Consider the following 19,391-nt stretch of genomic DNA (forward strand, 5'->3'; position numbering starts at 1 on the left):
ATAGTGCCCCCATGCCAGTGTTATATCCTTCATCCGTCAGGTGCCAAGAAAAGTCCTAACAAGACACAGACTCACCATAGGTCCTCTTGCCCCCCACACACTGTGTTATCCCCAAACAGAGGATTTCCTAACAAGATAGACATTAGAACTACAGACGTCAGAACTATGGTAAAATAAAACCACATTTCCTTCAAATTATATCTTGAATTCCACTAATTCTAAATTCAGCATAATGATATGTACCTTCCACTGAGGCAGAGTTCAAGGACAAACCAGATTAGATCTGCACCAATGCGGGGCCTCTATTGTCCTCTATTGTCTGCCCAGTCATCCTCTTAGAAAGCCCAAAGGTTTAATTCCGCAAAGCCGAGCAGGAGCCCCCTCTGGGCACGGAGCTGTCGGGAGCTGCTGACAGCCAACGCGACACTCTGGTCCCCAAAGCACGTGCGTGCGCCGGAGCCGACAGAAGCTCAGACAAATTCAGCGGAACTTCGGAAGGGAAGGGACCAGGTAAACTCTGTAAAAGACGAAATGTCTTGGGGGCCCAGACGAGGGGGGGACGGATGCACACGGCGGGGAGGCCTGACTGCTCTGGCAAAGGCGGCTGGGGCAGCGACAGAGACACGTCGGCCAAGGGAGGAAGAAGCCAGGAAGCAGGGGGTCCTGATCCTCCTCATCATCTAACGTATCAAAATGTAGACGCAGTGTTCTAATGATGATGTCTTGTCAAATCTCATGACGCCCACTTGCTTCAGAAGTAAAAATCACACCCCTGTATTATTACCCCCATAGGCCTTTAACTAATGATTTATAAGTATAGTGATTTTTAAAAAGATGCTAATTTCCCAGACGAAACCACCCTCCCAAGTCCCGAGGCGCTTCACGCACATTCCAGCACTAGGAACACACACCCTGACCAACAACGGGCTCCTTCTCTTGCCCCTGATCCCCACCAGCCCCTCCGCATCACCGCCTCGAAACTCCCTCGTTAACCCGAGCTCCGGGCCACACACACACGCGTGTTACCAGCTCCCCATACACAGTGCCAGACAGGAAACACATTTGGAGGATTTTAAACAATTTTAAAACGTGCCTTCAAATTTTACAACTTGCTTTACTTGCCCGAGGGAGGAACCAAGCCCCTTATATAAATATCACCCAAACAGGCCTGCTCTACATCCCACCCAGCTCGGGGCTCTTGGTTTTTCAGTGTGAGGCTTGGGGTGCATTTGGGGGGTTTTGTTTATTTTGATTTTTTTTTTCACTTCATCTATGCCTTCTACGGTCACTGGCCTTCTCGGTCATGTTTATTTTATAGGCGCTCCAGTAGCCAAGGGGGAGGACAGACGCTAGCAGGCTCCCGGCGGCCCTGTGCGGGAGCACCTCAAGCCCCAAGAGCCTCCTGGTCAGAGCCGGCGGTCCCGAGAGTCAGGGCGGCTGTAAGGCAGAGAAAAGGCCCCTCTCCTCCTAGCAGGGACAGGGGCACCCACCCGGAGGGAGCCGAGTGAGAGGGGCCTTCCTGAGCACTGGCCTCTCATCAGCTCACAAACCCGAGTCTCCAACTAACCAGTGTGGTGTTGTTCTTTGTTGTATTTTTTATCACCTTCAGTGAAGTAGAACTTGCAAGGAATAATATTCACACATTTTATTTATTTTTTAAAGATTTTATTTATTTGAGAGAGAGAGAGAGCAGGAGCAGGGGGAGGGGCAGAGGGAGAGGGAGAAGCAGGCTTCCTGCGGAGCAGGGTCCTGGGATCATGACCTGAGCTGAAGGCAGACCCTTCACCGACTGAGCCACCCAGGTGTCCCATATTCGCACATTTTAAGTGTATAGGTTGATGATGAACTTCAACAAGTGTATTCATCCAGGTGCCCACCACCCCATGAAGATAAAGACATTTCCATCTCCCAAGAGAGCTGCCTCCCGCCCCCTCCAGTCGGACCCCCAGCCCCACACCCACCCCTCTCCCAGTCAACCGCTCAACTGCTTCCGGTCACTGTCCATTAGATTTGCCTGTTCTAGAAGCAATTTACCTTTTCTAGAAGGGCACGGTGGTCCCCTGGCTGGGGTCAGACCCTACTCCCTGCTGGCCCTTGGCCTTCTCCGACCCTGCAGGGCACCCAGCTGCATCTACTGACATGCAGGGTCAGGTTGCTGTCCTCTACATCGAGAGAATTCTGCAGACACAGGGCCCTGGGGAGAGGCGGGCGGAGCAGGGGGAGATCTCAGGAATGTCCTTGGCCTCCTAGACAGTGGGGATAGAAGGCAGATCAGTGGCTGACAAGGGCCCTGGGGCCTCAGGGCCTGATTCTGGGCCTTTGGTGACAGAGTATGGGCAGGTGGCCTGTCCCCAACCTGGTGCCCTCGGCCCCTCCCCCTGCCCCAGTGGTGCCCTCGGCTGCCCACGCCTGGGACAGGGCTGGTCTCACACTCGGCCCGAGCGTTCTGCCAAGAGACTTGGCTGGGCTGCTATCCCAGGACGGACTGTGGCGGGACAGTCATCAGTACTGTCCACCCTGAGTATGCCGGGGTGGAAAATCACCAAGCAGCCAGGAGGGGACCCCTCACAGGAGTGTCCTTGCTGGAGGGCCTGAGGGAGCTCCCCCAGGGCTCGGCAGCAAAGCCTCATCCCCAGAGAGGACTGGAAAGCCCTGTGGGACAGACTGGGGACGAAACTGCAAAGCCATCCTCAGTCCGGCCGTAGAACAGCTGTGAAGGACGCTGGGACGCGCTGGCCCGCCAAAGCGGAGCATGGAGGACCCCCGCAGGGGCGACAGGGGAGAGGACAGGGAGCTCCCTGCTGCCCACTCCTCACCTGCCCAACAGTGGCAGCGAGCTCGGACACGGGGGGGGGGGGGGGGCCCCGTGACATGCCGGGGGGGAACCACCAGCAGTGTTTGGGGGGACTTTGTCGGGGGGGGCGGGAGGCCCTGTGTCAGGAGGTAGGAGCAGGACCCGGGACTGGAATCCATGACTGTCACTGCACAACAAAAGTCATAATAATTCCCATCAAAATAGCTAACCCCAAGGCCTTTTCATATTGCAGACACACCTGCTTTCCAAGTACCACGCCTACATTATCTCGTTCACCGCTCACCATGATCCTTTGGATAGTTCATGAGGAGACTGAGGCCCGATGTGCTTTGCCCAGGGTCACATCCCAGTGGGTGACCTAGTGAAGCCTCAGAGCTGGCATCCAAAACGCCTGCAGTCTGTCTCCAAAGCCCCAGCCCCAGCCTGGGGGAGGCCTGGGAGCAGGTGATCCGGGCGCAGGCGCCTTCTGCCAATCGCTCCGGCTCCCAGCCCCCTCCCGCCTCCCCTCTGAAACCCAGCTGTGCCCCTCACGAACCTGGACTCCCACCCTCTGCCCTGCACCCCACCCCCACGTGTTCCTCCTGGGGCCGACGTCCTCAGTTTCCCCTGTGCATCTCCAGGCTCCCTGCACTGGCTCTCTCCTCTTTCTCTACAACTGGGCCCACATTTCTCCATCCAGATTTCTCTCCTCATCCCTGCCTGGTCCCTTCAGGCACTGGATGAAAGCCAGCTCTCCACCCTCTCTCATACGGCTCCGGGGCCTCAAACCCCTTTCCCTGCTCCATCTCCACGCTGCTGGCTCAGAGCACTGTCCCAGGCTCAGCCCCAAATATGCAACATCTCAGTGCTTGGGGACAAGCACTTTACAGCTAACCTGCTCAAGAAGAGCTCCTGTCCTTCCCCGGGGACAAGCCCACAACTGACCCTTCCAGCCTCCCAGGCCTGGACTTTGCCACCATCACTGACCCCTCTGCCAGCCAGCCCCTGGCTTCCAGTGATAGAAACTGACCCTAGGCCACTTAAGACAGAAAAGTGTTTATTAGAAGGAAATTCAGTATTTCCTACAATAGATGGAAAGGCGGGGAACCTGCCTTGGGGGCTAGGCAGGGACCGGGGCGCACGGGGCACAGAGCTACAGCCAAGACCATGGGAACAGCCTGGTAGGGAATGACCATTGGAGTCCCCCGTCCATCTCCGAGTCCTTCCTCTGCGTTAGGAGCCCCAGGTGGAGCACCTGGCTGACGGAGCTCCAGCAGGAAAGGCCTGGGGGAGGGAGGATTTGATCTGCCGGCTTCTGCAGCTCTGCCTCCTGCCGGGGCTCCTAAGGCTGAAGGGACAGCCCCGTTATACCCCCACATCCGAACAGCTGCTGCATCTGTAGAGGTCATTTCCAGAATGGCCTTACCTCTCGGTGTCCCCAGTGGCCTGCACCGAGTCCCGTTCTCACTGCCTCTTTCTAGGAGCGGCTGGCGGACCGCGGGCCGGTGTGGTTCCCTGCCAGGGCAGGACTCTGGGCCGGGCTGCCCGGTTTCCAAGGCTGGCGGCAGCACTGCCTAGCTGTGTGGTCTCAGGGAAGTTAACAACATCTCTGTACTTTGAGTTTGCCCATCTGTGAAACGAGGACACTAGAACTACCTGTCTCGGTGGTGGTTGTGCAGATGAAGTACGCTAATGGACACAGAGTGCCTCCAAGGAGCCCGGGGCCCAGAAGACTCTGTAACGTAAGCTGCTGTTACTCCCAGGGCACCTTGCGCGCCGTCCACACTGGAGTCTCCAAACCTTCTCTCGCTCTCTGCCTTCCTCAGCCGATGGTCCCCCAGAGACACGCAGCCCACTTGGCTGGTCTCTGAGGCCCGATCTGAATGGCCTTGGCCCATCTGAAACCAGTGTCCCTCCAGGACGTCTGTCCAGTCCGACACCGGCACTCACGCCCCAAGGGGAGCTTTTCCTGCTGAGCCCCACACACTCCACACACCCGCCTTGCCCTCCAGCTATTTGTACCCTCCTGCCCCTCCTTCCACGCGTGTGTGCCCCTCCCCCACCTCCTCTTCACCAATCCCCCCTCCTCGGTCAGACCCAGTTCCCCAGGACCCCTAGGCTGGTGATGATGCCAAGACCATGGTGGGGGGTGAGGGAGGAGCTGGGGCAGTAAAGAACCTAGAGGGGAAAGGCAGGCTCCAAGGGACAGACCCCCCCAACTCTTTCCTGGCCCACCTGCGGGTCAGGGAAGAGGGGCCTGTCCCACTGCCCCCCCATCATCTCCACCCCACTGAACCTCAGGGCTGTGGGTTGCCATGTTTATCAGGTACACCCCCATGTCCAGGTAGAAGCAATGTTGGTGTTCCTGGGGCTCCTGGCACACTCACTGCAGGCTCAGAGAAGTTAAGGAGCTTTCTGGAGTTTCCACAGCTGGGGCACAACCCCACTCTCTCCTGCTCCATCCCTGCACCTTATCTGGCTTCCCCTGCACAGTGCCTAATACACAAACCGACCTCAATAAATGCTCCTGAAGGGGGACATAAGCTCTACCGGGACACGTACTGGCCGCAGGGACAGGCCAGGGTGGGCTGAAGCCCTGGAGGCGTGCGTCTCATCAGCCTGCCCCACACACCCCCCTCGGGTCCCTTCTAGGACCTCCGGCCTCCCGTGGGCTCTGGCGCGGGAAAGAGCTGCCCCTCTCCCCCACCCCCCCACCCCCCACCGCCCCTTCCACCTCCTACATACACTCCCTCCTCCCTCCGTTTGCCCACAGCTCATCAGGCCTCTGCTCAGGGTGGTAAGACAGCAAAGTGTGGACGGAGGAGAACAGCCTGGACGCAAGCCCCGTGCGGCACAGCCATCTGAATTCTGGCTACCACCTCCTTCCAGCCTTGGTTTCCTGGCCTAGTGGGGAAGGGGGGGCAATTCCTGCCTTTGCCTACCTAGCAATGTGTAGGAGTCTATAAAGATGAAATAGTATGTGATAAAATATGCAGCTGAACACACTGGAAGGTCGTAAAATGTTACACAAATGTAAGGGGTTCCGAGCTGGCCGTAACATGGGCATTAAACCGCGGCCTCGCCAAGACGTTCACCATAAAACCTCTAGAGCCGTGGGGAGGGGCCGGGGCTCCTGAGATTTCTGCCACTTCTGTGAGTGACCTCCTCCTTTTCATCACATGTTCTGCATTGATCATATATTCCTTCTGTAATCAGAAAAAAAAAGTTATATAAAAGGAATACTTGTGAAATAAAGTATCTGAACTCCTGGTCTTATACCATGTCAATGGTGAAGGTTCTAGCCAGCGGTGGAAAAGAGGTTTATGGGCAGCACGGAGAGTGGAGGTTCTCCCGCCTGCTTTCACGGGCTCTTCTGCCCTGAGAGACCCGAAGCTGGGAGCTGGGAGCTGGAAGGAGGGACCACGGGGCAGACGATGCAGGCTGTCTGGGTCTGAGGACACGGGCCCCAGCGAGAGGCTCCTTGGCCTCATGCAGGACAGAAACCAAACTGGAGCCTCGAGGAAAAGCCAGCAGAGTTCAGCAAGGACACAGAGAGTAGATAGGAAGAGAGACTCGGAAAGGAGAGGAGAGTGAGCCTCATCTTTGCCTGGGGCCTGGGGTTTTTACTGAGGATGGTGGTCTGGGGCACATGTCTTCTCAGTAACCCAGGAACAAAGACCCGTGGTCCTCCATCAGTCACTGATACCCTGGAGCCTGGGTCCTGATGCATCAGCAGTCTTGGAAAACGTGATGAGCCCGCCCCTTCCCTCCTCCGTTATCTGTTGCAAGTTATCTCTGGAAGACTGCAGAGAAGTCACTACCTCCTTGCCCCTCACAGGGAGAACTATACTATTTGTGCTAGAAGGCCGGTGTAAGGCGGGGTGGAGGTCCTAGCAAGAAGAGAAGCAGGAAAAGAAGTGGTTTTTCATGGGGTCCCTTTAGTTTCCCTGTCTCAAAGGACTTCTAGCCCTATATCCAGCAGGCTCTTCTTCCCCACCTAGAGACTCAAGGCTCAGCACGACATCCCAAAGCGACAAGTATTCTGAGCTTCCCACCCTCTTGGGTGCCACCCCCATGTCCAGCTGCCCCCGGGGCCCTTCCCCCTGGAAGTTTCACCGGCCCTTTCAATGCAACAGGCCTGCGGTGGGCACAGCTCAGTGCCCACCCTTCTTCCCGGCTAACAGACTCAGTTTCTCTGGGGAGCAGAGCAGATCCCGGTTGGGGGAGGGGACCTCCCGAGCCCCAGGTCCAGTCAGAGCAGCCGCTTCTCCTTCCGAGATGCGGGTGTAGCCATGGCCACTGAGCTGTCTCTTTCCCCTGAGAGGAGATTGTCTAGGCAGCTGCTAGGAATGAGTTCCCAGCAGATAAAAAGAGATCTTTACCAGGAGAAGACCTCCCGCTCCCACCCCTTCCTCCTGCGGCTCCCACAGCTGGGATGTAGCTCGGTGGCTGAGGCCACCATCTTGTGACCAGAGTCGTGAGGGCAGCAAAGTGGACAGGCGGAGGGGACGGGCTCCTTGCCGACACTGATGAGCGGCTTTCAGATGCTTCCAGAGTGCTTTGTCATGGGGGAAACAACACCTCTTGTTTAAACCACTGCTCCCCGGGGCGCCTGGGTGGCTCGGATGGTCGTTAAGCTTGTGCCTTCAGCTCAGTCATGATCTCAGGGTCTTGGGATCAAGTCCTGCATGGGGGGGGGCTCCCTGCTCCGCGGGGAGTCTGCGTCCCTCCCTCTGCCTCTGCTCCTCCCCCGCCGCCCCTCCCCCACCCCCACTCCTGCTCTCTCTGTCAAAGAAATAAAGATTTTATTTATTTTTTTGGCAGAGAGAGAGCACACAAGCAGGGGAAGCGGGAGAAGCAGACTCCCCGTGGAGCAGGGAGCCCAATGTGGGACTCGATCCCAGGACCCTGGGATCATGACCTGAGCTGAAGGCAGACTCTTAACCAACTGAGCCCCCCAGGCGCCCCAATAAATAAAATCTTTAAAGAAGTAAATAAACGACTACTTCTTCACTACTTCCTTTACCCCCCCGCAATCTGGAAGTGGCACTTCTGCCCACCACGCCATCCCAGACTCCCCCTTGCCTCCTATCTGTGGCTTAGCTCCCCTCCACTGTTTAACCTGGCCCCTGGCCCCCCACACTCGCACTGGAACTAACCAGCCCCCCTACCTCTGAGCTCCCTCCTCGACCCACATTCTAACTGCCCAAGTGATTTTTCTAAAATACCAATCTGGGGGCGCCTGGGTGGCTCAGTTGTTAAGCGTCTGCCTTTGGCTCAGGTCATGATCCCAGGGTCCTGGGATCGAGCCCCGCATTGGGCTCCCTGCTCAGCGGGAAGCCTGCCTCTCCCTCTCTCACTCCCCTTGCTTGTGTTCCTTCTCTCGCTGTGTCTCTGTCAAATAAATAAATAAAATCTTTAAAAAATAAATAAATAAATAAAATGAAATACTAATCTGCTTATGTTTCCTACTCAAGTATCCGGGAGCTACAGAACAATGTTCAAGATCCTGAGCATGGATTCAAGGCCATTGGTAACATGGCACCCAACCACCTTCTGCTCTCATCTCCTGCCACTCCCCCAGACCCATTCTGCACTTGCAGCTACCCCAGAGTAATGGTGCACACACTCCCATCCCTCTGAATGTGAGTGCCTACTTATCCTCCAAAACCCATTTCAAATATCCCCTCCTCTGTGAAGCCCTCCTCACCCAAATAAACCTTCCTTCCTCTGGGAGCCCCCAGTCTGTTGTCTCACGCCTGTATTACATTCTTAGCCTATATTCTAATTATATATTTGCCAGTAGACTCAATTACTTTAGGGCGAGGATATACTCCAGAGTCCCCACCACCTCCCAGCACAGTGTTTGACAGGAGTGATTAGTCAGTTTTTGGTGGAAAAGGCAGCAGTACAAAACACCTTCTGGTGCTTTATGTGCAGAAACCACAATCCCATCCTCCTTAGCCCTTCCTGTTCCATGTCCTGCTCACTCCCCATCCTGCCCAGCCTCCCCCCCCCCCCCCCCCCCCCGCCCATCCTACTGAGCCTCCCCTCCCCCGCAGTGGGCACCCAAGGGAAGAACTCCACCCTCTCTCTGAGTCTGCTGCCCACCCGACCCCACCCCACCCCCACAACTCTGGACTTGGATTTGGAGGAGGGACAGATCCATGAGGTTCTGGTCACCTTGGCCCTCAGTAAGAGAATTGGACCAGTGGTCAGAAGAATCTGGCTTCCATTTGGCAATATCAAACGCATTTTCTCACATCTGTGATATCCTCCAAAATCTAAGAAAGCAGATATCCAGATTTCATGTAAAATGTAAGCTCCACAAGAGCAGGGTCTCCACCTATTGTCCTGCACTAAGCCCCCAGCCCCCATCCAGAGCCCCCATCTGGAGTGGGTGCACCCTAAATGCTTGTTGAATGGAAGTCAATCTCAGGATCATCTGTAGGTTCTAAGAGGGCAATAAGCTCTGCTCAGCAACTGAGGAGTGCTTAAGTGTGTGCATGCTTTTATTTCTTTCCACGCAGCCTCATTACACGGGCAGACTCTGAGACACTCACTTAATGAAACATTATGCTGCCATTAAAAATATTGTTTACAAAGAGTTTATAACATGCAAAATGTCTTCTGTTACAAAGCTAAAAGGGAAAAAAGGAATTAACAATAGAAATGAGTCATATTTATCACACCATCTGAAAGCAAGCAAAGTTTCAAGCAGGGGGGGCCCGGAAGACACAAACACGCCTGGCGCCTCCCCAGCCCTCATTCTCCTGTTCTCTATTTTCCAACTTGTGAAAAATATGCACACATTACTAATAAAGTGGGAAACATACCCCTTATTTTCCAAAAGAACACGGACGGAGCGGACAGCCCCCTCCCGCCTCACCCCATTGCCCAGAGATGCCCTCGGGGCTGCGCCAGGTTAGACGGCGCCTGGGGACACGGTGGCCCTGGCCTTCCCCACCTCAAACCACAGGGTGCTCAGCAAGGGAGTGGCAACCAAGTAGCTCGGCCTGTTCCAGACTGGAAAGGGCGCCTCGAGGAGGGAGTGCGCCGCCCCCGCAGGTGGACAGCGCCTCTCTCCAGAGGCGGGGCCTGCCCTGGGGCGCTCAGAGGGCTAATCCTGTACCTCAGGAATTCCCAAAAAGGACTCGCTACGGAATTTCCCAGACGGGCAGGCAGACAGACAGACAGCCACCGCAGACAGCTCCCCCACTGAGCACAGATGTTCGCCTGGGGGTAGCGGTGCTGAGAGCCGACACAGACGCACCACTCAGCGGGGACAGGCCGTCCAAGGCGAGCGCCAGACAAGAGCCGCCCGGGCAGGCTGGGGCTGGGACGGGGAGGCCGGCGAGGGCTCCCCTGGATCGCGCGGTGCCTGCAGGCCTCCTCTTGGTCCAGCAGGCGTCGCCGCGGCTCTAGGGGCGGCGGGGCGAGCGAGGGCCGCGGTGGGACTGCCGCCGGGGCTACAGCCCCTATCGTTTGTTGTATCAATGGTGGCTTGTCTATCATGTCCCCTACTGGCCTGGGGGCTTCCCAAGGGCAGGAATTTTATCTTAGACTCACCCTAACCCCGGGTGCCCGTAACACCCGCACCTGAGGTGCCCCATCAAGTCTGACAAACGACCCCCGACGCACAAATACCGGATCGAAGAGTGATGGGACCAAAGCCTGAAGTGAGAATACTGGGGACAGCGCCAAGCCGGGGAAGGCCCCCCCACCTCTTCCCCACCCGGCTCGCCCCAGCCCTGCCCCAGCCCTAGACGCAGGCAGAGCGGGAACCGACGTGGCCCCGCCGGGCTGGGCTGAGCGCGCCCGGACCTGCCCGGCCGAGCGGAGCAGCCCAGGGACCCCACACGTTCCCGCCCCCAGTCCCCGCGGTGGAGAAACGCGGGATGTGCCCCAAACCGTCTCCTGCTGCGGGTAACCCAGGGCCGCCCTCTCTGAACAGCTACCCCAGCCGTCCCCTCCATAACCCTCTCCCGGTTTCTTTTCAGAGCAGTGAGTCCCGCAGAAGCTCGGCCCCTTCACTCCACAGGGATTTCACTCCCTCCACGAACACGTACGGACCCACTGCCACGCGCGCTAGGTGCCGGGCAGGCGCGGGCGACGCCGCCGCGGACTGACACCCTGCGCTCGGCGAGCTGCGATTCCCGGGACACCCGAGCGGGGACTGGGTGATCTCGCCGGGGGCACGTAGGAGGCCCACACCCAGGTGAGCAAAGCGCGCGTGAGGCGCCGCCCCGGGGCTGGTGGGCGGCTGGACTTCGGACCTCACGTCTGCAACCGCCGAGCTGGGCGCGGCCGGGGGGGGGGGGGGGGGGCGGGGGGGGGGGGGGCCCGGGGCGTGCGCCGAGCCAGGCCGGACCCAGACGCTCGGTTACGCTCGGGAGGTGTTTACAGTCCGCGGGGCGGGTCTCGCCTCCCGCCGCCTGCGGCCCTCCGAGGCCAGCCCGGGCCCTCCCCGCCCCAGGCTCCTCCCCGAGGGACCTCTGCGCCCGACTGGCAGCGGCGTCGGGGCCGCGTGTAATTACAGGCACTGTCGCCAGGCCCGGCCGTAAAAGAAGAGGATGAAACGGCCTGGGCTGCAGGGAGCTGGGCCCGAGGCGGCCGGGAGCCCCGGGTGTGCGGCTCCCCCCGATGCGCCCCGGCGGGGAAGGGCCGGCCAGGGGGCGCACACACCCGCAGCGCCAGCCGCGCGCGCAGACAGCCGCGCAGTGACACGCAGAAACCACCGCGCGCACGCAGGCACACGGCGTCGGGCCTCCCGCCCCGGCCGCACACACGAGCCTCGGCGAACACCTGTCCTCCCTCGCGCCAACCCTGCTCCGGACGGCAGCGGATTCCGGCGGGGAGAAGGGCCGGGGGACGCCAAGTCCGGCGGGTGTGCGCGCCTGGCGAGGGGGAGGGGCCCGCCGGCCCGGAGCGTCCGCGGCCGCGGTGCGAACCCCCCCCTCCGCACAGGCCCCGCTCGCCGGTGCACGTTCCCCCTCTAGACACGCCGTTCGCTAACATTAGCACACGTACGCCGGAGCTGCACGCGCTGCCGCACACGGGGCTGTGGGGCTACACACACGCCTTCACACTCGCGCGCCATCACACGTATTTACACATGCCAGACGCACATGTGTGGTTACAGTTTGCCAGCCTTGGTGAATGCCCAGATTCTCACAGTCCGCGTTCAAAGCCCCTTCGCATCGTACACACGTGCGTTAGCGCCCTTTGGAGCACGAGAAACGAGCAAGAGAGAACGCCCTCGGACCAGGAGCCCGAGTGTCCCTCCCTCGCACTGTTAATGATGGGCACAGGCGCCCTTGGCCCCAGCCGCACACGTTACACACTTGATCACACAGGGTCGCACTTTATTCCCGGCATCTAGGCGATGACACAATCTCCCGAACAAAGACAACATTGACAAACCCAACAAAAACAAACAGCCGCGTGTGTGGGGAGGGGCAGCCGAGCGGAGTCCGGGAAAGGCGGGTGGGAGGAGAGTGGGAACGCGGGGGCCGAGCCTGGGTGTGCTAGGCTCGGGAAAGGTGCGGGCCCTGTCCACGACTTTGCACCCCGCCAGACCCGCGCGCGGCACCGCACAGCCGGGTCCCGCACGGCGCGTTCGCAGACCTGCACGTGCAGCTCGTTCCCTTCTCCCGCACGCCACTGAGCCGGGGGACGCAGACCCAGCGCCCCGCACAGGCCCACGGGGCCGCATGCACACCCACAAGCGAGCGAACGCGCGGTGCAGAGCACCTCCGTCCCGGCAGACGCTTAGATCCCGCTCGGCTCCCCTGCCCTCCCCTCCTCCACCTCCCAGCCCCCAAGCCCTGGGGCCGCCGCGCTCCGGGCGGGGCGGGGCGGGGCGGGGCCAGGGGCGGGGCGGGTGGTGGGCGGTGCTGGCCCAAAAGGCGGAGTCGCCCGGCGGAGGGGCCAGAGCTGTGCGCGGGGCCGAGTGCGCCGCTGAGACAGCCCGCGGGAACCCGGACCCCGAGGAGCCCCCCGCGTCCTCGCCCGGCCTGGCCAGGCCCTGCGCTATGGAGTTCCTCTGGGCCCCGCTCTTGGGTCTGTGCTGCAGTCTGGCCACTGCTGACCGCCACACCGTCTTCTGGAACAGTTCAAACCCCAAGTAAGCCCCGAGTCTCCGGCCGGCAGCCTGGGCGCCCGGTTGGCACTGCTCACCCCCTAACCCCTCCTGCCCGGGTAACTGTGCCTGCCAGCCCCTGACCTGAGTCTTGGGGCGGTGACCAGAGGCGGGAGGGATTCCGTAGACTTTTCCCCCCTCACTTCTCCCCCATAACTGGGAGTACCCCACCCCTGGGCAGGAACCTGTCCGTGACTGCTTGCACAGGGTTCTTTCTGCCCTTCCTTTCCGTCTCTCTGGTACCTCTGTTACTCTGAAGTGAGGGACCCTTGCTGAACAGTTCTGCCGGCCAGGGCTCTTGTTCTAGGCCCTTCCACAACAAAAGCTTCTGTGTGTCACTTGGACATATGCCCACCCGGACAGGTACCTGATGTGACATCAGGCGTAAGCAGAATGCTCACTGTAATCCTGGGAGGACCCCTCAGGAGGGACCTGGCCTTCTGGCTTTAAGCCTCTGCATTCTGTGTTTGAGATGAGCCTGGAAAGCTTCCCTCCACACACAAGGGATCTTCCGAGGTGGCACGAGTGGGGCACATGCTGTGTGTAGGTAGGCTGAGGGAGTCACCTGTTTAGGAGATTGGGGGGGGGGGGCATGGGAAAGGTTCAGAAGGAGTGGAAAGGGTTAAAAGGGTGACAAAGGGCTCTGGGCAGGAAGGAGTTAATTTCTCCTGGGCAGGTTTAGGGCTGGGAGGCAAATGGTACTGGGAGGAAGAAGCCCCGTTGGACCCTTTGTTCTTGCCCTTGAGTTTTTGAAGTTATGGGAACAGTATTTGTGGGAAAATGGGAGAGGGGGGTAGGGTGGAGCAGGGAGAGGAGGTCTGGGCAGCTTGGGGTCAGGAAAAACACTTCACTCAGCTTGGCCACCCGCAGCCCTAGCACGCCAGCCCCCCACGCCCCTTGAGAAATGTGTTGTGCCAGCTTCCTCTGACCCTGTGGCAACATTGCCTGGTGGGGGGTCTGTGGGCTGGGGCTTGTGGGTCGGGGAGGGAACAGCCAGCTGCCAGTGCAGGAGGCCAGTGCCCTTTTGCCCATTGGCCACAGGGGCAGCCCGGTCAGCCCCCTCCACCTCACTGTTTGCTTCCTGTTCTTTACCTCCTTGATCCAATCTTGTCCTAGGGGGAGAGAGCGAAGTCCCTGTTTATGCCCATGCCAGGTGTTGGCTGGAGGAGGAGGAGGGGCAGGAAGCCATGAGTAGGGAGGGGGGAACCTGGCCTTTTCCGTTCCCAAGCTCCCAGATTTCCTCTCTTTCAGGAAGGAGCCTCTTCCTTGCCCCCCCCTCCGCCTTCCCTGACGCCGCTGCTGCCCCCCTTTCCCAGACGGGGAGCCAGGGTCAAAGGAGCCTAAGTGGAACAGATTGTCCTGGGGGGGGAGTAATGGGTGCCCCCACCAAGCACAGCTTCTGCCCTGTCCATCTGGCCACACGTGCGCGCGCGCGCGCACACACACACACTCCACCATCCCAGGATTGAAGAGAAGCCAGCCAGAGTGCAATGCACAGGCAGCCGAGCTGGCCCGCTCGCAAGCACAGATGAGGTGGCGATGAGCTGGGCGGGGGTGAGGCTGGCCTGGGTGACTCAGGGTAGTGGGCATCGGCGGGATCTCCAGGTCCCAGGCGGGGGGGGGGGGGGGGGGGGGGGGGGGCAGCTTGGGGAGAAGGGCGGGGCTGCCGTGAGCTGGGCGCTGGCCTCCCCCGTGCTGGAGGGGCACGTAGCCCACCCACTCAGAGCTGCCAGCTCCTTAGGCCTGGGGGACCGAGCCCGGGGCAAGTCCTGGCATTGGGGTCTGGGGGGCCACGCACATTGGACAAGGTAAACGTTCACAGGTTCTCACGAATGCTGGGGCGGGTGGCAGAGGTGGATGAGGAATGAGTCAGTGCCCGTCACGGGAATGGGGGAAAGACGCCAGGCCGAGAGCTGAAATACCTGTTTGAAATGGCTTCTATGTTTATCTCTCCAGAGAGGAATTTTAAAAGCCTCTCCCTCGCTCGCGCGCTCCTCCTCCCCTCCCCCTCCTCCGCCCCATCTCCCTCCTCCACCCCCATCCCCCCCGGGGGAGGAGCCCGGGGTAGCCAGGGCCGAGAGCTGGCAGGCTGCCCCCAGGCCGGGCCGCGGTGGTGAGGGGGGGGATTGTCCCGCGGACGGGGCAGGGGGTGCCCACCCCAGGGGCCTCGCGTCCGAACTCCTGCCCTCCCCCCACCTGTGCCGGAACTTCGGTTGGCAGCCAGCACTGCTGAGTCTGGCTGGCAGCGCCGGGGAATTTAGAGTCGCTGACCAGCTCGGAGGGGGCGGGAGGGGGGGGGGGAGGCAGCTCCCCCGCCAGGACCCCACCCCGCCCCCCGCTGGAGCCAGGTGTCTGGGGCCGCCGGGCTGGAGCCCGAGGGGCCTGCGGGAGGGAGCTGGCTGCCCCTGGGATCGCGGGTGGGAGAGGAGGCCTCCCACCAAGAACTCCAGCAGCTCTGGAGCTCCTTCCTCGGAGGTGAAGTGTGGCTTTGGAGGTAAAGGGACTGGGAGGTTTGGGGTGCTTTGGGAGAAGGGGACAAGGAGGCCTGAGCCTAAACTGGAGGAGCTAGAAGGGGGATTTACTGTGGGCCTGGTGTGCTGGGGGCGGGAGTGAATGCACTCAGGGGCTCAGGGGAAAGGCCAGGAGTGAGGGACCCCAAGCGGTAGGTGTGCTGGGGGCTAAGGGCAGCTAAGCGCAGCTAGGAGAGCAGGGGTTCCTAGACCCCCATTGCAGCATGCCCGCAGGCTGGGAGGGTCTCAGATTGAGGGCTAACAACATTTAAAGGAGTAACTGCGAGAACAGATTTGGGGAAATGCTCCCGGGAGAAGAGCAGGATGAGTGAGCTAAGGACACTGTCAGTAGCCCTTCCATGGGTAAATGTCTGGGGCTTATGCGAAGTGCTTTGGTACCTGAAGGACACTGAAGTGGACACTGTTTAGAGGATGAACTAGAGGTAGTGATGGGAGCAGGCGTGTGTGAAGATGGTGTAAAGATACTGAAGAGGTCAAGATCAGTAAATACTGGGAGTTGAGATTCTTGAAAAATCTTTGTGGGGGTCCAGTGTGAAATGCGGGGGGCCAGGAAACATTGGGAAGCTCGCAGCCCTAGCCGGGCTTCCCGCTGATGGCCTGCTTCCTCCCGCCCTGCACGCGCAGGTTCCGGAACGAGGACTACACGGTGCACGTGCAGCTGAACGACTACCTGGACATCCTGTGTCCGCATTACGAGGATGACACCGTGGCCGACGCCGCCATGGAGCGGTACACCCTCTACCTGGTGGAGCGCGAGGAGTACCAGCGGTGCCAGCCCCAGTCCGAGGACCAGGCTCGCTGGCGGTGCACCCAGCCCAGCGCCAGGCACGGCCCTGAGAAGCTGTCGGAGAAATTCCAGCGCTTCACGCCCTTCACCCTGGGCAAGGAGTTCCAGGAGGGGCACAGCTACTACTACATCTGTGAGTCCTCGGGGCGTGCACATGGGCCGCGCAGGGACCGGTCGGAGCCGCACACAACCCCTTCCATCCTGAATTGTTTTCATGCGTTCACATGACAAGCGTGGAGTGAGCTGCTGCTGTGCACGGGGCACTCTGCTTGGCACGACAGGCACAGAGATAAATAAAACACCGTAGGGCCCCTATCCTCCAGGAAACTGGAAAGCGACGCACACGGGGAAACTCACCATTAGCACAGCACGATACGAAGATACGGACACAGGGGCCTTGGGAGAATGATGTGGGTAACTGCCAGGCTCGGGAGGCTTAGAGACGGGTTCCTGGGGAAGATGACCCAAGAGCTTAGGACAGGCAGAGACGCTGGCCAGGCATGAGGGGACATGTGCAAAGGGAGCATGACATCTTCAGGGAACTCTATATGGTTCAGTCTGGCTGCAGTAGGAGGGACCCTGGAAGTGGGCAGAGGTGGACAGGGCACATCATGGGGGCCTCGGAAGTGCTAAGGAGTTTGGATTTTGTCCTAAGGGTAGTAGAGAAGCACTCGTGGCTACAAGAGTTAGGAAATCTGCTGGTCAGTAGGGCCTAGATAGGGGAAATGTAGTGTGAAGGCCTCAGCCAACTTCGGGCTGGGAAGAGTGAAGGATGGACTGAGGCAAGAGGACAGGGTCTGTGTGCGTTTAGCGCCACCTCCAAAGCCAAGGGTCATTGCAAAGAATGGGAGGTTGAGCGTGAGGCAGAAAGCGGGCAAACGACAAGGAAGGTGAGAATCACAGATGAGCAGGAAGAGGGGCTCAAGTGAGCAGGGCCTGAGAGAGGAGAGCCAGAGGGTTTGCACTTATATTTTCTCCCAACAAAGGTTCCTCCCTTAACGCTTTGCGCGGGTTTGTCTTGCAGCCAAACCCATCCACCACCAGGAAGACCAGTGCTTGAGGTTGAAGGTGACTGTCAATGGCAAAATCAGTGAGTGTCAGAGCCCTGTGAGCCTCCTTCCTCCATCTGTTTGCGGGGCCTGGGCTAGTGACCTGGGATGGCAGGGAAGTCCCACCTGCCTGCCTCCCCAGGACAGTCCCTGATCGGCCACCGCCCTTGCCTTTCAGCTCACAGTCCTCAGGCCCATGCCAATCCACAGGAGAAGAGACTTCCGGCAGGTAGGTAGCCAGAGCAAATTGGGCCTGGGGTCTGCTTACAGAGGTTGGGTACATAAGGTGGCTTCTTTGCCAGGTGGGGGCTGGAGCTGACGGCCAGTGCCAGCAATAGGGCCACTCACCTTGGGGGCGCTTGCCCTCTCATCTTGCAGATGACCCAGAGGTACAAGTTCTCCATAGCATCGGTCACAGTGCTGCCCCCCGCCTCTTCCCACTTGCCTGGGCTGTGCTGCTCCTGCCATTCCTGCTGCTGCAGACCCCATGAAGGGCTGTGTGCCACATCCAGCCTAAGGACCGGACCGGGGCTGAGGAGGCGGGGCGGGGCATCCCTCACCTGTCCTGGGAACCATTCCCACCACATGCACAAGCTGCCATTCAGCAGCCTCAAAACGGGTCAGGATTAAGGGTTTCAACCCAAAGGAGGTCAGCAAGCCTGGCAGTGCCATCCCTTCCTCCACCCCGAGGGACAAAGAAGTGGGGACAGTCCTTTCCCCGCCATTCCTGCCCTTAAGCCAAAGAAACAAGCTGTGCAGACGTGGCTTCTTAAGGAGGGCACCGTGGGAGCCAAACTGGAAGGGGCCTGGGGTCATGCAGATGGACACTGAGCTTGGCAGAGATGCCCCTCCCGAGAGAGCCAGGATGCCTGGATGAACTGACGGACGGAAAAGCGGGAGACCGTTCCATGCTTGGAAGCCAGAGACCAGGAGAGGCGGCATGCTTGGGCTGACCCAGCATCTCTCCTGAGGCTTCCGGAAGTCTTTGGAGCTGCCATGGAGAGGTTTGTAGCCAGGCACCGCATCCTGTCCCATCTGGGGCAGCACTGCCCAGAGCAGTGCCCGCAGGGGGCTGTGCCACCCTGTGCCTGGAGTGTAGCTGCAAGGGCAGGGCCCACGCATACAGGATCTGTATATAAACTTGATGTGTGTCTGCTGATTTCTACAACTGGAGTTTTTTTATACAAAAAAATAAAGCGATGTGTTTCTTTATTTGGACATGCTTGTCTGCCCCCCCACCCCCATCCCCCATCCTAATTTAGGACCACTGGGTCCCCGCCACGTGCTAGGCTCTGTGGGACACCAGGCAGCAACTGGGTTTAAATTTTCTTCCTTCCATCTGGAAAGAATACACGCCCCTCACTAGCACCAAAGGGTGGGGTGCTTCCTCCTCTGAGCGCCGCTGCGGTCTCGGGGGCTCCAGGCTGCACCCCTCTCCCGCATCGCGGGGCTTTGGCAAACCATCCGGTTGCTCCTGCTGTTGGGTGCATCGGGGAATACCAGCCGAGGCACGGCAGGCCGCCGCCTGGTCCCACAGCCCCGGCAGCCGGGGCAGCCGGGGCGTGCGGGCTGTGGGCTGTGCGAGGCCGCAGGGAGAGTCCCCAGCAGCAGGTCCTGTCGGTTGGACTAGGGCGTCAGTGACAGGTGCTCCAGCCGATTGGCCCAGTCACCCAAAGTTGGCAGTGTGGCTGAAGGCGGAGAGCGCCTGACAGACTGGTGATTCCCGACAAGCCCACTTATTTAGGGGAGACACTGGGAAGAGGCTTCAACAAACCGGGGAAAAGCCTGGGCAGGTGAGGTTGCGATCGGGGCCTCCGGGGGGGGAAACGTCCAGCAATTAAGGTCGGCCACGACGGCTCATGGGCAAGAGACTTGAGGCTGGGGTCCGGGTGAGCCAAGGGGTAAGCAGAAAGGGAGGAGCGGCGGGTGCCCGGGGCCGGTCCGCGGAGCCCGGGCTTGGTACCCGCCAGGACCTGGAGAGGCCACATCGTACCAGGCCTCCGGCGCGCGCGGACTGGCAAGGGTGGGGCCTGGTGATCGGGGGACGGGACCTGGTTCCGGCAGGACGCCCGCGTGGGCGGGGCTGCGG

General features: G+C 59.9%; 1 protein-coding gene across 2 annotated transcripts; it reads left to right on the forward strand.

Annotated features, from left to right (window-relative positions):
- Window positions 1-12,715: 12,715 nt before the first annotated feature.
- On the forward strand, window positions 12,716-18,498 carry LOC116629166 (ephrin-A1). Of its 2 annotated transcripts, none has more exons than XM_032399464.1 (5): window positions 12,716-12,920; window positions 16,091-16,386; window positions 17,278-17,343; window positions 17,481-17,531; window positions 17,681-18,498. In XM_032399464.1, exons 1-5 carry the CDS (start codon window positions 12,829-12,831, stop codon window positions 17,791-17,793), a joined length of 618 nt encoding a protein of 205 aa, XP_032255355.1. In that variant the 5' UTR covers window positions 12,716-12,828; the 3' UTR covers window positions 17,794-18,498. The 2 variants fall into 2 exon arrangements, with proteins under 2 accessions (XP_032255355.1, XP_032255357.1); XM_032399466.1 differs by lacking the exon at window positions 12,716-12,920 and adding an exon at window positions 13,558-14,468.
- Window positions 18,499-19,391: the final 893 nt, after the last annotated feature.

The sequence above is a fragment of the Phoca vitulina genome, unplaced genomic scaffold, assembly GCF_004348235.1.
Source record: "Phoca vitulina isolate PV1807 unplaced genomic scaffold, GSC_HSeal_1.0 scaffold326, whole genome shotgun sequence".
Classification (NCBI taxonomy): domain Eukaryota; kingdom Metazoa; phylum Chordata; class Mammalia; order Carnivora; family Phocidae; genus Phoca; species Phoca vitulina.

Bases quoted from the DNA above. Each gene is read 5' to 3' on its own strand.
- LOC116629166 (XM_032399464.1), top strand. From the start codon at position 12,829: ATGGAGTTCCTCTGGGCCCCGCTCTTGGGTCTGTGCTGCAGTCTGGCC. The intron at 12,921-16,090 runs GTAAGCCCCGAG...CTGCACGCGCAG, and splicing joins TGGAACAGTTCAAACCCCAA to GTTCCGGAACGAGGACTACA. The intron at 16,387-17,277 runs GTGAGTCCTCGG...TTTGTCTTGCAG, and splicing joins GCACAGCTACTACTACATCT to CCAAACCCATCCACCACCAG.